The 19586-nt window shown below is 39.2% G+C and overlaps 1 protein-coding gene across 7 annotated transcripts in view; it reads left to right on the forward strand.

Moving 5' to 3' along the window:
• CAMK2D (calcium/calmodulin dependent protein kinase II delta) overlaps positions 1–19586 on the forward strand; it is a 307719-nt gene that overhangs the window by 216612 nt on the left and 71521 nt on the right. For all 7 annotated transcript variants that reach the window (XM_070371950.1, XM_070371954.1, XM_070371952.1 and 4 more), the window contains exons 5-6: positions 10056–10121; positions 13584–13656. In XM_070371950.1, the coding sequence (XP_070228051.1) occupies positions 10056–10121; positions 13584–13656 (139 nt within the window). The remainder of the gene's footprint in view (positions 1–10055; positions 10122–13583; positions 13657–19586) is intronic.

Raw genomic sequence — 19586 nt, forward strand, 5'->3', positions numbered from 1 at the left:
TTTATTTAGTCTTCATCACATTGTACTCTTTTTCATTGTCCTCATTATCATCAAATAATTTGTTTTAATTTTTTTTAAATACACATAACATAAAAATTGCTGAACCGTCTCCGTGTTCAGTTAAGTGGCATTGAGCGCATGTGCACTGTTGGACAACCATCCATCTTTGGAACTCTTTTTATTGCGCAGGACTGCAACTCTACGTCCACTATATAATAACTCCCCATTCTTCCCTCTCCTCTGTCCCTGGCGATCACCATTCTCCTTGCTGTCTCTCTGATTTTGACTACTCTGAGGACCTCATGTAAGTGAAATTATCAGTATCTGACTTATTTCACTTAGCATGGTGTCCTCAGGATTCACCCATGTTGTTGCATATGTCAAAACTTACTACCTTTTTAGGTTCATTGATGGCATTTACCACATTTTGCTTGTCCTCTTATCAGCTAGTGAACGTGTTTTAACCGTTGTGAGTAGTACAGTTATGAACATGGGAGTGCAGATATCTTTTCAGGAACCAATTCTTTTGGGTACACAATCACAGGCAGAATTGCTGGCTCATATGGTAATCCTATTTAAAACTTTTTGTAACTGTCATACCGTTTTCCACAGCAGCTGTACCATTTTGGATTTCCACCAGTGGTGTACAAGTGTTCAATTTTTCTACATCCTCACCAACATGTATTCTTTTCTGTTTTTTTGTGGTAACCCACGCTAGTGGCTGTGAGTTGGTATCTCACTGTGGTGTTAATTTGCATCAAACTTTTTTTAATGCATAGAATTACAGTCTATTTCTTGCCTTCAGGAAGTATCCATTTTGATATATACATCTTTGCAATACATTGCCTGAGCATTTAATTAGTCTTAGATTAAGGTATCTTATTAAACCACACAAACACACTAATATAATAAGCTTAGTGGCTGATTTGCTTACTTGAAGAAGTCTGTGATAGTAACAGAACAACAATAACCTATCTCATTTTTGAAAGTGAAGTCGCTCAGCCGTGTCCGACTCTTTGCGACCCCATGGACTGTAGCCTACCAGGCTCCTCTGTCCATGGGATTTTCCAGGCAATAGTACTGGAGTGGATTGCCATTTCCTTCTCCAGGGGATCTTCCCGACCCAGGGATCGAACCCGGGTCTCCTGCGTTGAAGACAGGCGCTTTACCGTCTGAGCCACCAGGGAAGTTTGCCTTATTCCATGTGCCCTTAATTGTGGTTAGCAGTGCTGCTTTTATTCATGCTTTTTCTTGTTCATCAAAGAGGAAAAGCAACTTTAAGAATATGAACTTTTGATTGTGGTCCAAGTTTTTCACCTACATTTGTGAAAGATGGAATGAGGACGGGATTGTATAGTAGAACTGGCATGAGTTTTACAACTGAGGGAGATTACAGAAATCCAGAATGATATTGAAAGGGTAGATTCAGCCACCAGAGATTAGAAAAGTGGGAGTAAAGGAAGCTCTCCTTTGAAGAGTTTAGGATCCTGCCATCCCACTCCACTGCTCCACTGTGCATGACACTTCAGGCTGGACAGTGTCCATGAACACAGTCCTGCTTCTAATATCCCTCACGGGGCCTCCTCCAGCACGGTGCCTTTCCTCCTGGCCTGATTTGGGTTTGTATGAAACACTTCCAATGGCTTGTCTCAGTTTCATCATCTTGATTCTAATTCTTAGTATGACTCAGCAAATCTGTCTCCATCAGAATCAATAAGAAACTCTTTGGACTTTCTGTTAAAGCAACTCTCCACCTTTTTTGATTTCCATCATACAATTTGGAATTCATTCAGAAAAACATTTCTGGACAACCTCAAATAATCTACTACTTCAGAGGTGTTATCAGATACTGGACATTCAGCTATAAAGTAACTTACAGAATAAATTGATCTTAGCTTTAAAAAAAAAAAAAAAGGATACTAATAATGGCATTAGCAGTGAACCAGAGTTGTGTTTTGTGTCAGTCATCCCCAGTTTGCATCAGCCACCCCCACACCCACCACTGCCACCCTGTCAGAACTGTCTGACACATCTGATTGTGCTTGGTCGTGGCCGCACCACTCGACTCGTCTTAAAACGCATCATTCACCAAGGATTCTGAACATTTCTGAGCATATGAGAGGGGCATAATGTCAAATAGAATTTGAACATACAGATGTTTCTGGTCTGTTTACTCAATTACAGTAAATAAAGACATATATGGGTTCAGTTCTTCAAAAAATAAAATATAAGCATAGTTAGTTATCTTGCTCAATCTCTAATCCAAGTATGTGCCTTTATAATTAATTCAACAAATACTTCTTGCATTTGTGATCAGACGTGATTATTTCACTGACAAACTCTGTCTTATGGGAAAGATACTGTAAGTCCAAAAGTGAAATACGTGGTTTCTAGGGAAAAACTGCCTGAGAGATCCCTGCTTTCTTATAAAACGTAATGGTGAATGATATGATGTCAGGAATATCAACATAATGGCATTGATATGTGATCATCCCACATATCTGGCTGTCTGTGAAATATAAAACTCTGGGCTCATTCACTTAATAAGCATTTAATGTGCTTGTCACAGGCACTGTGAGTCAGCACTTTATATTTTATAGTGGAAAAGCAGGAGCAGATTACCCTCCCAGAGCAACCATACAGGTAGAGAGACGAACATTAAACAAGGGCAAACACAAACGAATTCGTAATGATAAGTATTGGTGATAGGTGTTACGGAGAATAAAATGGGTTCTAAGGCAATAAGATAACTTGGATGAGTAGAGGCCTGGGGATAAGAAATTTAAGCCGAATTTTGAAGGATAAGAGGAATTTATTCAATGGATATAGAGAGTAAGGGAAAGTTCTAGAAGAGAAGCACATGAAAAGGCTCAGGGGTAAGAAGGAGCTTGGTGTATTTAAAGAACTGGAGGAAGGCCAGTGTGGTCGGAGCAGCACAGAGAGGGGCGCCAGGGAGGCTCAGGAGACAGGCAGGTCCTGCGAGGAGTTTGCCTGAAGGAGCACTGCACAGGTATGTAAGAGCATCCTGGAGGCATGAGATAAAATTCAACGTGCATTTAAAGCTGCTATCTGGATAATTGACGGCAGAGGGGCAAGAGAGGTCATGGTGTGACTTAGGAGGCCATTGCAGTGGTGCAGGTGAGTGATGACGTGGACCGGTGACCTTGTGGTGGAGATGGAAAGAAGTCTTGATCCGTTTTAGAGATAAAGTCAGCAGGATTTGTCTAGAGATTGGTAGATAAATAACATGAAAGGTACTTGGGCCTCTCCCCCTCAGATCTTACCTTAAGTACAGGTTAAACCGTAAAGTTGTGGACAGCTGCATATGTCTTCATTAATCCACTGGATTATTTAATAATTTATTTACCCAGCAAAGATTCATGACGCGCTTTCTGCTGCCAGGCAGTACTTCTGTAAGGTACTGAAGATACAATGTTCATCATAGTGTCTGCCCAAAAGGCCCCTGAACCACTGATTGGCTTGAAAGGTGAAAGTGACAGTGAAAGCCGCTCAGTCGTGCCCGACTCTTTGCGACCCCGTGGATTACAGAGTCCATGGAATTCTCCAGGCCAGAATACTGGAGTGGTAGCCGTTCCCTTCTCCAGGGGATCTTCCCAACCAGGGATCAAACCCAGGTCTCCTGCATTACAGGCAGATTCTTTACCAGCTGAGCCACCAGGGAAGCCCATTGATTGGCTTGTTTGACTGTATATGTTAGATGTGTTAAGAAGGCCTGAGTTTTCAGTTGTATTCCGTAGACTTTGTTCCCTTAGCTCAGTGGTTCTCCTCAAGGGGGCCTCGGGGGAGCCTTGGGGTGACTGGTGGAAGTAGTGGGGTTGACGCACTGCCAAGGTAGTGTCGCTGGCACCTGCTGTGTGGCCTGGTGCCAATAGTCTTGCCACGCAAGGGACAGTCCACATGGTGAAGGATTGTCTGGCCAAAACAACCAGTAACACTCCTGTAAATAAACCCTGATCAGCTTCACTCTGACCAGCCCTTACCAGCATCTGGTCTGCCTTTAGTCCAGGATTTGAGAGAGAGAGAAGTGGAAATGCCTTTATGTCACTGTGATTCCCAGCCTTTCCACGTGATCCTTTGGGCTCTCCAGACATCTTTGGCCCTCCCTCTCCTGCCCTGCAGGTTGTGTCTAAGGGGCAGCGATTAGGGCAGCACGATGAGAACTCGCAAACCTTTTTCTCTCACTTTGTGCGTTCTTGGGGAAGTCCTTAACCTCCACCGCTTCAGTGTGCTCACGTGTCAAATGGGAGCACTTGTATCTGCCTCGTGAGGCGGTTGTGTTAGAACCCGAAGAGGCCTAGAACGTACTGGGGCTTCGCGTGTGGTGGGCACCAGTGGGTGTGTGTCGTTATTGTTCACCAGTGTGGAAAGCAGTGTGCCAGGCACCTTGCAGGTAACATGTACAAACACGTTAGCGTCACAGCTTCTACCCTGGAGATCACTAGAGCACACACCCGTCACCCAGGTGCAAGGGAGCACGTGAAATGTTTTGGGACAGACAGGCAAACATCTGACCCTGGTGATTCTTCGCTAATGTGACTCCTGCTGGCTCTGTTCACAGCCTTGGGTTTCGGGTCTGGTGGCCTCTGCTCGTTGGGTTTGTTCTTCAACTCTGTACTTAGAGTTCCATAGGGAATTACTCCTTTTTTTCCTTAGACACTCCTGGCCCTGCCTCGGAGACACTGCCTCCTCACCGTGCATCCGCCGGGCCCCGCTCTGGGCTCCTGTTCCCGGCGTGACTGCAGCCCGAGCTCCCTGGGTTTGGCCTGCCACCTCAGGCACCGGGCTCGTCTCTGCAGCAGTGCTGGCTCCTGACTCAGGGTGGCCCCGTGTTCCCTTCCAAAGCCCAGTCTTGCACATCTTGGACTCCAGCGGCTGCTCAGTGTCATAGTCAAAGCTATAACCCTTGTGAAACTTAGGGTTTTATTTAAGATGAAACTACTTTTAAGCATTTCTGATATAACTCACAAATATACTAGGAGCACAAATCATTCTTGCTGGATAACAGAGAATGATTTAGCATCTCAATAAATAACGAAAGCAACAACAAAAATATTCATCTCTAAGATATGTGGAACCTCGTCTTTTCATACTTCCAGAATTATCTTTTTTTCCTGTAAGCTCTAATGTTCTGGAGGTTCATAAATGATAGTTAATGATTCAAATGTATAATTGATATACCTCATGTCATATAGATCCCTAACATCAATTTATTCACAACATCTCTAATTAATTATCAATTTATTCATCAGACTGATTTAATTTGTGAATTTTATGAAACTTCACACACTAAAAATTTTCCAAAATCAGTAATAACTCCTGTTTAATTTTGTGCTCTATTAAATAAACAAGTAATGTGAGTATAGAAAAAAGTATAGTAATTTCTTTTTAAGGCATTGTGTTCTATTAGAACTCCATTTTTGCCTTCTCAGACGTTTGTCATACATATAGTCAAAATGATAAAATGGCTTCACTGCACAAGGATATTTTTAAATAATGAGAAAAACGAATGCTAGAAAATGCGAAAGAGTACTCTGAGACAGTTGACTACTTAATCTCCAACTCAGTATAGAACTCTATACCCCTTATATTTATATGTTTAATAATTATACCTGATTTTTCAGTATTCTTCTTTAGATATGAACCCTCAAGAAATAGAACCTATTATCATGTGTAGCTAAATTTTAGTGGGATTTATTTTTTCTTTTTGAGCTCATGTAAATTCTAAACTTGTAATAGTAGATGGGTAGCATAATTTCCTGACTTGGTTAATTCATTTGATCGTTATTTCAGTACTCATTAATTGAATAAATGTTACGTCTTAGTTGCTAGGGTAGGCACTAAGGTAACGAAGCTCAGTAAGTCCTGATCCTAGTATTAATAATTTAGGATCCAGCAGTTCTCATGGAGCAGATAATCTATTTAAGGAGCTACTATATATGCGGCAGCAATTTGATTAATGACAGACTTTTTAATTAATATTTGTTAAGCACTTTAATAATCCAAGATTGTATGTAATATATACAGATTTTCTTGGTACCTGTGGTCAGAAACAAGGATAAATGTGAGAATGCATCATATCTATGTTGGTCACATTCAAAGGAAGAAATCTCACAAAACTGTTATCATCATTATAGAGACAATAGATTTGTTGGAAGTACTTTCTCTCTAATATTTAATTACTTAGTATTCTAATTTGTCTAGGGCACAAATGATCATAGATTATAACTGGGAGAAAAGCTTAGCTGTGCCAGTAAATGCAGTTATATGTATACGTAACCATAGATTTCATAACAAGCTCATGTGACGCTTTTCTGTTGTTACAGGATTTTTTTTTCTGTTTTCCTTGTGTTTGTTTATTTTTTAATTGGAGGAAAATTGCTTTACAGTGTTGTGTTGGTTTCTGCCCTACAACAATGCAAACTGATCATAACTATATGTATCTATCTCTCCCCTCTGTCTCTGCCTCCCGCATTCTCCGCATCCCAGCCTCTGGGTGGTCACAGAGCGCCGGGCTGGGCTCCTGGAGTTCCGCAGCAGTTTCCCGCTAGCTGTCGTGTTACACATGGTAGTGAATATATGTCAGGCTACTTTCTCAACTCCTACCACCCTCTCCTTCCCCCACTGTGTCCACAAGTCCGTTTTCTATGTCTGCACCTATGAAGCTTTAAATAATTTTAGGTGTCCATTTTATATCTAAAAATAATAGAGTCAAAAGTTGTAACTTCAACATTAAAGAACTTACAAATATCCATAATGCAGTGGAGCTGGGGGAAAGTTACATAAACTTTCAAATCTATAGTTTTTAGCATCACATCTTTACATGTAGGAGAGGAAAATACAGAAGAGAATAATAACTGGTGATCTCTAGAAAATGTTTTCATTTGATGTTTCAGAATGTATTAAGCAAGAAGAAAAAAGAACAGCGACAAAAAACCAGTTTTAGGGTAATTTTATCTCACACTTGCATACAGCAAGCCTTACATCTTCACCCAGTGCTTGACCAGATGACTCATACCTTCTAAACCTCTGGAGAGATGGACAGTGTGATGACTGGAAAAGCTGTACAGTGTAGTGGTGCCAAGTGCGGGCTGTGGAGTGGACGCCCCGCCTGTGCCACTCAGGGCTCTGTAAAGTTGGGCAAGTTACTTCTCTGTACTCCCATTTTCCCATCAATAAACTGGGCTAGTAGTAAAACCGTCATAAATTATGAGAACTTCTCAATGAATTTAAAGCTTAGCACACTGTGTGGCACATGGTAAGCACTTGACAAATGTTAGCTATTTTAAGATTAAACTCCAAAACATGGGGAGCACGTGTATACCTGTGGCGGATTCATGTTGATATACGGCAAAACCAATACAATATTCTAAAGTTAAATAATAAAATAAAATTTAAAAAACTCCAAAACAGAAATTTTCTTTTAAAGTCAAGTCAGATCGTAATAAGGAAGGAAGAACGACTGACAAATACATAAGAAAATAATTCATTTCACTCATAATAAAATTCCTATTAACATGAGCTAACTTTTCCCCAATTAGATAGGCATTTTTGTTAATTGACCATAACCATCATTAGTCATACTAGGGGCCTGTCAGCACTTTGACAATATTGGAGGTGCAACGATTTGGGAAGATAATGTGCCTTCCCAGCAAAGTTGGGATAGTTTGTCTTCCCAACAAAATTTTAAATGTGGGTACTCTTTGACCCAATGATTTTACTTATAAGAATTTATCTTTTAGAAATACTCTCAAAGATGCACATGGTCATGCACGCACGCATGCGCACTACTTAGTTTAATAGGGGGAAAATGCTTCTGACGTGAAAGAGTGCCCATGATTTAATGTAAAATGAAAAACACAATTAACCTACTTTTTGTGGTTGCACAATTGCACTTTAGTGAGATAAGTGTTCTTTGTGTGCGTTTGCAAAGGGAGAAGTATAAATGTCAAAAGACATACAAAAAATTGAAAGGACACACACAAAGTTAAAACTAGTTTATTCCAGAGAGTGGAATTGGGATCCAGAGATAGGAGAGGACTTGGTATGTTTCCATATTTTTTAAATTTTACTACAAAGTTTTGTGACTTTAAAATTTAAAATCATTGTTTAAGCAGGGAGAAAAAAAAAGCGTAAGCCAGAGAATCACCACTTAAGGAATTCTGGCCACAAATCATTATATCTATCAGACCTGGAAAAGAGATGAATCCCAAAGAGAGTTACATCACCTTCGCTAGAGAGCCTCAAAGTCCATGATTTGAATGAACTTCCTGGAGTAAACAAATTCAGTTGCTGAGTTGTGGGAAAGTCTTCACTTTATTAAAAAGGACAGACAGATAGACTCCTTCCTAGTTGGAAAGGGATCACCGCTGACTCCCAGGACACTGGCAAAGCCTAAGTCTTATTTACTGGTGAAGACTTGGACTAAGGAGATCAGGGTGTTTTTACACGGAAAAGTGAGCACTCAGCCCCCACGTGACATGCATTTTGGAAGGCCACCTCTAGCCCACAAAGACATGTCCATTGCAGTTTAAAAAAACAATTCCCTCCAAAGAAATACAGCCTGCAAATTCACACTCTACATCCATGATATGTATAATCTTCTCTTTCTGTTCAGAAAATACTCCTGAATGGTTGCACACACTTTGTCAGACCTTAGAGAATTGATGAGTTTCATAGAAACCACTTTCTATGAGAGATGTGTCTGAATATTTTTATGGTGTACAGAAAAGTGTGTGCCAGGATCTAGTGATGCATAAGCAAATAGGAAAATGTTTAGATGAATATAAATCAGCCATTATGGAGTCTTATGTGTGTGGATCACAATAAACTTTGTGTGGATCACAATAAACTGTGGAAAATTCTGAAAGAGAATGGGAATACCAGACCACCTGACCTGCCTCTTGAGAAATCTTTATACAGGTCAGGAAGCAACAGTTAGAACTAGACATGGAACAACAAATTGATTCCAAATAGGAAAAGGAGTACGTCAAGGCTGTATATTGTCACCCTGCTTATTTAACTTATATCCAGAGTACATCATGACAAATGCTAGGCTGGATGAAGCACAAGCTGGAATCGAGATTGCTGGGAGAAATATCAATAATCTCAGATATGCAGATGATACCACCCTTATGGCAGAAAGTGAAGAAGAACTGAAGAGCCTCTTGATGAAAGTGAAAGAGGAGAGTGAAAAAGTTGGCTTAAAACTCAACATTCAGAAACCAAACATCATGGCATCTTGTCCCATCACTTCATGGGAAATGGATGGGGAAACAGTGGCTGACTTTATTTTGGGCTCCAAAATCACTGCAGATGGTGACTGAAGCCATGAAATAAAAAGACGCTTACTTCTTGGAAGAAAAGGTGTGACCAACCTAGACAGCATATTAAAAAGCAGAGACATTACTTTGCCAACAAAGGTCCATCTAGTCAAGGCTATGGTTTTTCCAATAGTCCTGTATGGATGTGAGAGTTGGACTATAAAGAAAGCTGAGGAGCTGAAGAATTGGTGCTTTTGAACTGTGGTGTTGGAGAAGACTCTTGAGAGTCTCTTGGACTGCAAGGAGATCCAACCAGTCCATCCTAAAGGAAATCAGTCCTGAATGTTCACAACTGACATTGAAGTGGAAACTCCCGTACCTTGTCCACCTGATGAGAAGAGCTGACTCATTTGAAAAGACCCTGATGCTGGGAAAGATCGAAGGCGAGGGGAGAAGGGGACAACAGAAGATGAGATGGTTGGATGGCATCACTGACTCAGTGGACATGAGTTTGAATGAACTCTGGGAGCTAGTGATGGACAGGGAGGCCTGGTGTGCTGCGGTTCATGGGGTTGCAAAGAGTCAGACATGATTGAGTGACTGAACTGATGGAGTCTTATAATATTTTAATATACTCTATGTTTTTATAATAATTTATTATACTTTATATTTATATAATAATATGAAAACCAACATTCTATGTGAACATTGGTGCAAATCTATTGATGCCTAGGTTTTTCTTCTTTTTTAATGTAATCTTGTTTGTCTTCACAGAGTTACTGGCGGTGAACTGTTTGAAGACATAGTGGCAAGAGAGTATTACAGTGAAGCTGATGCCAGGTAAGTGACTTGTCCTGGACAAAATAGAAGACTCAGCACTCACATGATGCTTGTTCAGTACATCTCTACAAATATATCATGGTACTTAGGATTATGAGAATCTCATAATGTCGTCTTGGACTTTTCACAAGTCCTCTCTCTCTTAAGGATTTTCAAGATGGTTCTTTGGGAAAAAAAAATCTATGACTCTGATGTAAACTTTACTTTTAACTAGTATCTATGGTTAGAATATATTTATTTTTTTAAAAGCCTACCTGGAATGACTTCTGATAAAGAAATATACTTTTTATCAAAGTTATGAGAATAAAAAAAAATTGAAACCCTCTGTCTGGTCTCTAGATGCTAGGCTTCCCAGTATGATAACCACTAGTCACATATGACTCTTTTTAAAAAAAATTTATTTTATTGAAGTATAGTTGATTTACATTGTTGTATTAATTTCTGCAATACTTTGCAATACAGCAAAGTGATTTTTTGTATTCTTTTCTACTATGGTTTATTACAAGATATTGAATATAGTTAGAATATTGAATATGAATATGAATTTTTGAATCTTGAATATGGTTAGATAGCATCACTGACTCAATGGACATGAATTTGAGCAAACTCCGGGAGATCGTGAAGGACAAGGAAGCCTGGAGTGCTGTAGTCCATGGGGTTGCAAAGAGTCAGATATGACTTAACAACTGAATAACAGCAGCTATTGAATATAGTTCCTTATGCTATACAATAGGGCTTTGTTGTTTATACATGTGACTTTTAATTTCAGTTTCAATTACTTTAAATAAAAAGTTTAGTTCCTCAGTTGCACTAGCCCCATTTCAAGTGCTTAATTACATGAGTGCCTAGTGGCAACTGACTGGACATAGCAAATATAAAGCATTTCCCTCATCACAGAAAATTCCATGAATAGCCCACGTCCAATCACAGATCATAAAAAGAAACAGACTCCAAAAGCCCCAGAGGTCTCCTTAAAACATTATGAACTATTTAACTCTTTGGAAATTTCATTTAAGTCCTTGGAACTCTCACTTGAAAAAATATTTACTCAGGTACTTCAGAGGGTTCAAGAAGATTTCCCAATCTTGTTAATTGGCAACATTTTTACAGAAGTTAAAAATGGCTAACATTTTGTCTCATTTGAGCCTTCCTAGGCTATACAAAGGCAATGTTTTTGGAGTGAAATAACATTAATTTACTTGCGGAGATATTACTTAGACTGCATGGTATTAATTTCCTTGGCATTTCTTATATATATTCTGTAGTTAGAACCCGTTTTGAAAAATCTGGCCATGAGTGATTAGCTCCTTACTAGCCATGTAAATGCGAGGTTATGTGTATTCAGTTATGGTGGTCTGTGCCTGCCTGTGTTCTCCCGCGCTCTCAGAGCTTCCTAAGGCTGCTGCCTCCCTGGCAGCCTGGCCCGGGGCATCAGTCAGCCGGTAGCAGGCCCCCACCCCTCCACAGTAGCACATGCATACCCAGACTCACTTCTGAACTTCTCATTCACCTTCTTGGTTTAATGTTACTGTTGATGACATTTTATGAATCTTATCTGTACCTGACTACACTCTTTACTTTTTTTTAATGGAATTTCTACTGCCAAAGTCAAATAGAAAGTTCCATGTCACTTAGGATGAGTGAATCATCGCTTGTTCAGTCTAAGCCAAATCCTCCCATTAGGCCTCTGAAAAGCACTTCAGAATAACCTTGGAAGTAACTATTTTCCCACTTGCCAAGAGAATAATCTTTTTTATCAAGGTAATAAAAAGTTAAGAAATGTCCTTTATTTTGCTTTTCAAAGTTATTTTAAACAGGTTGTTATTGTGTTTCAAAACACTGGTTGAAATTAGAGACTATTTTCAGCCCTAAGATAACAGGATAGACCCTAAGTGTTGGATCATTTCATATACATGCTTATATTAAATTTTGAAATTTACTATAGGATAGTTTAGGATAGGTCTCACACATAATTAAGGAGAAGAAACATTCTCTTGTCAACCATATGCATAAAGAGTAAGTAACTTGTAAAAATCTGTTTAGTACTAGCCCTCAAGAAGTTAAGAATTGAATTCATTCTCACTAGTCACATATGGTGAAGCTTATTTAATATTAATTATTGTTTACTTCTCTATTTTCTGTTATTCATTAGGACTAAAAACTTATACCAATGGCTTGAGATGAAAGAGTAAAGTATTCCTAACAAGAAGTATAATGTGAACATTACTGTAGAAGGAAAAAAAGCTATATGATTAGCAAATAATTACCAACAGTCCAGGAAGCTGTGTAGTCAAAAACAACCAATCTCAAGCTCTTTTAGTGGTACACTTAAATCAAGTTAGAGCTAGAAAATCACAATCATGATCACTGTGACACTTATGTTGTAATAAATCAGTTAGATGATTACTTTTTTTTAATTCAGTAATTTACTTTGGAGTAGTAGTATTTTGTACATTAAATGATTGAAAATGTCCTCGCTAAAGTATTTGCTTAATCCTTGAATGAATGAATGCAGTTCTATAATATACCTGCGTTTGAATCACACAGTGAACTTGTGCAGAATTCATCAGTGTGATATGTCCTGCGTTACTGTATGTCAGATGACAGCTCATGGGACCTTATCGATGCCCATCAGTGATGTCTTCCCTCATATTTAATTAGCAGTCTATTTGACATAGCATAAATTGTACATTTTACCATAGGAATAAAAGTTTTCTTTCACTGAGGTGATGGAAATGTGTCAGACAACCACCAGTGCTCCAGGGGATTGAAAATTTTATTTTTACTTTTTAAGTTTTTATTCTACCCCAAAGTATGGCTATACTGAAGAGGGGATTTTTTAATACCATGGATTTACTTTAAATTCTCCTTCCATTACTGGAGATGTGCATTAGTTTTCCTATTATGTATTATATAAGCAGCACCATTTCTAAAGTCAAAATGGTAAATGTCTCCCTCCGTTTTTTTTAACCCTTGTCTCACCTGCCACTTCATTTGTGTTACCCTCTTGTTTCAACACCTATGTTTAATTGTGACCTCAGATTTTAAACAGTTTAGATGTGTATAAGAAATACCCATAAATTTTATTTCACTAAAGAATTTTCCCAGAACTTGGTGGGAATTATTTATAAAATTTCCTAGAATTATTTATAAAAGTTTTCTCCCTGAATATGGAAATTTTGACTTCTATAAACAAATGATTAATAGAGTTGCAATGAAAGAAAACACAGCTCAAATTGTTTTGTCTGAACATGTCACAAATTCTGTGTTGGATGTCATTTTTGTTACTGCCAGAATTAGCTTTATCCAGCATTATTTAATTCCAGTGTAAAGCTAAAAAATGTGGAAAATATAATTTTTGTTCGTTTGTGTTTCGTTCAGATTTTCATTTTATTTTGTATTCAGTGTGATTCTGTGCCTTTAAAATGTTCTCCCTTCCATTCTGCCCTTGTATCTTTGCAGTCATTGTATACAGCAGATTCTAGAAAGTGTAAATCATTGTCACCTAAATGGCATAGTGCACAGGGATCTGAAGGTCAGTATATGGAGTCTGTACATCTGAATCAGAGGAAGTGTTGTTTTTTTCTGGGGAAAGGGCAGAGGGTGGGTGTTGTACAATTGTTCCCTTGCCTTTCCCAACTTTTCCTTAAAATGACTAAATGATGACATAATAATGCATGATGCCTCTTTCAGTTTGCTCATCTACAGGCTAAATATACATCATAGCAAAAAGGGAAGGACAGCACTGGAAACACAGCTCTTAAGGTTCCGAGGAGTAAACCAGAGAGACGGTTTGGGGGCAGGCTTTCCTGATGTCCAGCATTGGCCTGGAAGTAACCCTGGCCTGTGATGTATGTCCGCCTGTAGAGCTAAACACCACTTCTGTTCTGAGACCATGGGTTGCTGTAGCAGAACAACTGGTTCCTCATTGCTCCGTTTGAGTCCGATGAACCCTCAGGCAAGAGATAATAATTGCCAGCTAAATTAAAGCATGTGAAGTTAATGAGTTATCAAAAATTCATTACGTATCCTAATTTAACCTTAATGGAGCCTTGACTGCTAATGTGACAGCTTTCAAATGATAAGAGAAAAATGGGAGAGAAGAGGGAAACAGCTGTTTTTTTGTGGAGTGAAGGTGAACACAAAATCTATAAAAACTATACTTGTGTTCCAGTTCATTTCCTGTGAGGATTTACAACTGGGAAAAGAGCTCCTGAATTCCAAGTTTTTAAGATGGATTTTTCTAGAACAAGTGAACCTACATTTTGGCCCACATCTGGCAAGATCCTGATTGTCCTGAGGTAGTAGTCACTCTACTCGAGCATATGTTTACGTGACTGAAGATGTTTAAACACAACCCCAGTTGTCTGCTAGTTTTGCACTTTAACCCAGTCTCTCTGAGGGTATACAGACAGTGAGTGTAAGCTTGGAACTAACACACGCCCCCTGGTGTTTGCATGCAGTCATTGCATTCAGCAGATCCTGGAGGCTGTGCTACACTGCCATCAGATGGGCGTAGTCCATCGGGACCTGAAGGTGAGTAATGCCCTTGGAGAAGACAAACCACCACACAGTTCCTAATGACTGTTCAGCTGCAGTTATGCCTGTAAAGGCAAAAATATGAGCAATAAAGTTGTGCGGACTCTTTCCAACACATAATGAAAACACTTTCCCTCGCCACAGTTCTCTAATGCACAGTTGAGACTTATATAAATCCCATTTCATCCAGAGAGACATCATCTCCTAACACGAACAATAAGCAGGTTATATTTTCTTTCTCCAAAAACAGGATACAGCATTTAATGTGACTTTGAGTAGGACTGATGATCTCCTCTTCTCTTTAAACTTGTTCTGTGAACGTATTGGCATGTTTGTTGATCAAACTCATACTTTATGTACCTATATTTTGTAAGTGGTTATCAAAATTATAAAGTTAATAGAGATGAATGTATTAGGTAGATTTTTGGCCCACGAGATTGGTGCTAACAGCCTCCATTGTGGGTAGTAAAGTCTTTTCCCTTAACATTAGTCCCAGGAATTCTGAGGACACTGAGTCTTCCTGTTTTTTTATTTATTTATATTTCTAGGGGTCAAGATACTATTGTGTTTTAAAACAGATGGAAAAAGGGTAAAACAAATCTTATTATCAAATAGTATATATGTAACATATAGCTACATACTAGTACTTTTAAGACTTGACTCAGTTTCTGATAACCATTGAGAATAAGAAATGTTTAGATCATTTAGAAATTAAACATTTCAAAGATGACTGTCTTGTTCTTAATTCTCTGACCTCTTCTCTCAGCATTCTAGCTTTACTGATGACATTTCAGAGAAATAGTGAACACCTAGAAATTTAAATGGAGGAAAAATCCTGGGTGGGCAACACAGCGCAGGGGATCACTTGTAGCTGTGATTTTTCATTTGAAACCTCAGCCTTTTCCAGGCTTTTGTACAAAGGTGGCAAAGGGTAGGTCAGAATGTCTTAAACTGTAATGTGTGCAGGACCTCGGCATACTTCCTTTGTCACCGTACTTTCCGTTCATTTTCTGTGTTCTAGAAGAATATTTCTTCAGTGATTCAGAGCAAGTTACTTGAAGATGTGATCTGTAAGCAAAGCATTGCCTTTTCTAGAACCTTCCTTTGATTTCAGTCTGAGTCTGAGAGCTTGTGCCAAATTTACCCATCAGGAAAAAGGAAAAAGAATGTGTTCCTTTGAAAATTCATATAAATGGCAATCACCTCAAAAACTGCCTAGCAGCTACATAACAGCAGTGCCCCTTTTTGTGAGTTCTTAGAGCTCACAGTGCTGCTTTCCTTTTTAAGTGACTGTATGTAGACATACACCTTGCTTGTGCTGTTCTTACTGTGTAATAAATTTATCATTTGAGATAGTTTACTTCGTTTTATGTAATTAAAAGTATACTCTAAAAGCCATGATGAAAAATGCACATTTTGTTCCAGGACTTTCGAAATATATTTTTTGAGGTCTTGATATTGCACTTCTGTAAATGTCCAAACCCAGCTGAGTCCTTCAAAGACTGGAACTTTTATCAGAGGTGGCAGTGAGCCTAGGCTGTGGCGTGGGAAGAAAAAGATACTTTCTGACATATGAGCTAAAGTCACTAGTTAAAAACTCCGGCGGGTGATTTCCAGAAGAGGCTACTGCTGAAAGCAATTAGCCTGCTGCATCACCCCAGAGATTTCGTTCAAGGGAGGAAAGTGTTTTTGCTTTCCATTCTTACTCTGATTTAAGGAGACGATAGAGATGAACCTCTGATGAAGCTTGTTATAATTTCTGTAATTGTTGTCTTAGTTTTTGTCAAATCGCTGACTTGGATAAACCTCAGTTAAGTCTAGTTCTTAATAGGCCATGATATAAACCTACTAACAAAGGCCCGAACCTGTGTACAAAGGGCAGCTTAAGTGTGTTCTGTCGCTGGCTTTGATTTGTGGCTTTTATACCCACGATGCATAATCTGATAAGTATACCACTTGTAACAGCACATTTACTAATATATTAAAATGAAAAAGATCAGCTGCTGAAATCTATTATCAGGCTTTAAGCAAAAATGTTGCCCTTAAAATTATTAGGCCATATATTTTTGCTTCCAGAGCAAGATTCACATGTTAATTCATGTACAATAGACACAGTGTAATTTGTCCATATCAGTGAGATAAAGACACAGGGTGTATTACCTTTATCAACATCATCATCAGGCACCTGTGAGCACAGGAGTACTGTACAGGTTGTCTATAAACCCCTCTGAGGATAATAGCCATTTGTGTTCCTTTCCAGTACCCAACATGGGACCTTGTCCCTAGTTAACACTTGCAGCATAGTCCTTCAATTCAGGAATAAATAAAGTTCAACCCAAAGTACACTTGTCACTTAAAAGCCAACACTGAGTAAAACAGGCTGTTGTGACATATTAATTAATGCTGAATAAAAGAGGATAAGCATATCCTCTTTGATTCAGTGGTAACATGAAGATCTCTTTTTTAATATTTTAATAACTGCCACTTTGAGGGGCTCTTTAGACAGTAGACTCCACCAGATGGAAACTTACCAGGACCTAGAGACAAGGCTAGGGCACAGCAGGCAACTTGAGGGTGTCCCAGAGACAACAGCAGGAGACAGGTCAGGGTGGTGAGACGCTGGAGACACGTCAGGCCGCCCCAGGCAGCATCCAGTGGGTTCCTGGACCAGTCTTTTGTCTAGGGTGCATTCAGTGTCAGGCCAGTGGATGCAGATCTGCTAGGGAGCTCCAGCAGGGGTGACGTGGTCATAGGACTCTAGTTCAGGGGTATGAGAGGCTTTGGATCAAGGCAGAACCTACTGAAAACTAAAAGGGCCATAGCTGCCATTTATCAAGCAGTTGCTCTATACCCTGCCCTGTATTATCATGCAAATCTTCAGAATAACTTCATGAGGAAGGTACCATGATTGTCTCCATGTTACCTAAAAGGAGATTAGCAACCGTGAGGAAAAGGACTTGTTCAGGGGCGCAGAGCTAGTAAGACAGGATTTGTGCCCAAGCAGCTGGGCTCCAGGGTCTGCAAGCTTAATCCCTATCACTTCTCAGTTCAGTTAGATGAATGAATTGAAAACCCTTATAGATACCAAAGAAGAGTTCAAAATAGTGATGGGAAAGTAATTTTACCAGTAACATTAAGAGTTATTTGGGGGAATGGGTCTAAATTTAGTGAATCAAGAGATTAAAATAATCTCCATCTGTGGCTTTTCAGAACTATACAAAATTTGTATCATTAGTAATAGAATAAGGAATAATTAAGACATAATGTAGAGTAGGAGGACAACATAAATTTTGACAAAAGACTAGTGTAAAAAGTGAAAATGTTCTGTTTAGGAAATCAGTAAGGTGGCGTTGTCCACAGCCTTTGGAAAATGAGACATCAAGAAGAATGAAATGGATTTGCCACACTTAATTTAGGCCACATCAAGACAATCATTTTGGAGTCCTTAAAAAGCAGAACATTTATGAAGACAGGATTACTGTAATGTGGTATGATATTTGTGTAAACTGATAATTAAAAATTCAGGTATCAAAAGAGAAGAACAAACATTAATCAAGTATTTCTCGAGCACTTACTAAGGCCCTGTCTTAGCTTTAGGCATATATTACACAGCAAAACAAAAACAAACCTTGTGTACATGGAACATACAGGCCAATGAGTTAAAGATCACTTAAACATACGTGGGAGATATATCCATGCTGCTCCTCCCAGGAAGACGAAAGTACATCAGATAGGCACTGCCTCCAGAAATATACTAGGTCGAAAAGAGGCTGCAGTAAGAAGTGACAACTCTCCATGTCACAGGAAATGAATATCAAGTCAGATGAGTTGTCTCGTGTAAGAGCCTGGAGAATACAATTTCTGTGAATCAGTTGACAGAAGGAAGTAAGGCAAAAGAGACAGCTATATAGCTGTACTTTTTCAAATAACCATTTTTCACGCAAAGTAGTAAAATTTCTTCAGCTCAAAGTGTATCAGAAGTGGTTACTAAACTGCCTCACGAGCAGCTCTCTGGATAAGAGGCTGCTGCTGCTAAGTCGCATCAGTCGTGCCCGACTCTGTGCGACCCCATAGATGGAAGCCCAACAGGCTGCCCTGTCCCTGGGATTCTCCAGGCAAAAACACTGGAGTGGGTTGCCATTTCCTGCTCCAATGCATGAAAGTGAAAAGTGAAAGTGAAGTCACTCAGTCGTGTCTGACTCTCAGCGACACCATGGACTGCAGCCTACCAGGCTCCTCCGTCCACGGGATTTGCCAGGCAAGAGTACTGGAGTTGCGTGCCATTGCCTTCTCCGGATAAGAGGCTGTATACATACAACTGAGTCTTTTAGCAACAAATACGCACTGGTGAATTGCCTTGGCAGAAAATATTGTTTTCTTAAAGCCTACCTCTTGAAGAACAGTGTTATTTAATGGAAAAATCGATCAGATCAGATCAGATCAGTTGCTCAGTCGTGTCCGACTCTCTGCAACCCCATGAACCGCAGCACGCCAGGCTTCCCTGTCCATAGATAGAAGGATAGAAATATTTTAGTGAAGATAGTAATTCTGGAAATTTGGGAGGATTTTTAACACTTTCATAGACACAAAATTAAATGTATGACCAGAAAAGAAAGAAGTTCATTTTCTGGAAATGTGACAAGCAGTCAGTAAATCCTTGTCACCATGGGTAGCTATGTGAAATAATGATTTCTGCATTTTCCTTGATTACAAAATCACAAGTATTTCACTTTTCACAGAATCATCTTTAAAAATAAAAGCTTGAAGACTATATCACAGTCTTTAATGTACATCTAGATACATTACAAACTATGTGACAAATTCCATAATTCATTAGTCATTCTACTGTTCCTTTATGAAGTACTTGGTGTATGTCAGGCTGTGGAGAAACAGTAGGTGATTGGTGAAGTCCCACTGTGGTTACAC

This window comes from Bos mutus, chromosome 6 (genome assembly GCF_027580195.1).
Source record: "Bos mutus isolate GX-2022 chromosome 6, NWIPB_WYAK_1.1, whole genome shotgun sequence".
Taxonomy (NCBI): Eukaryota; Metazoa; Chordata; class Mammalia; order Artiodactyla; family Bovidae; genus Bos; species Bos mutus.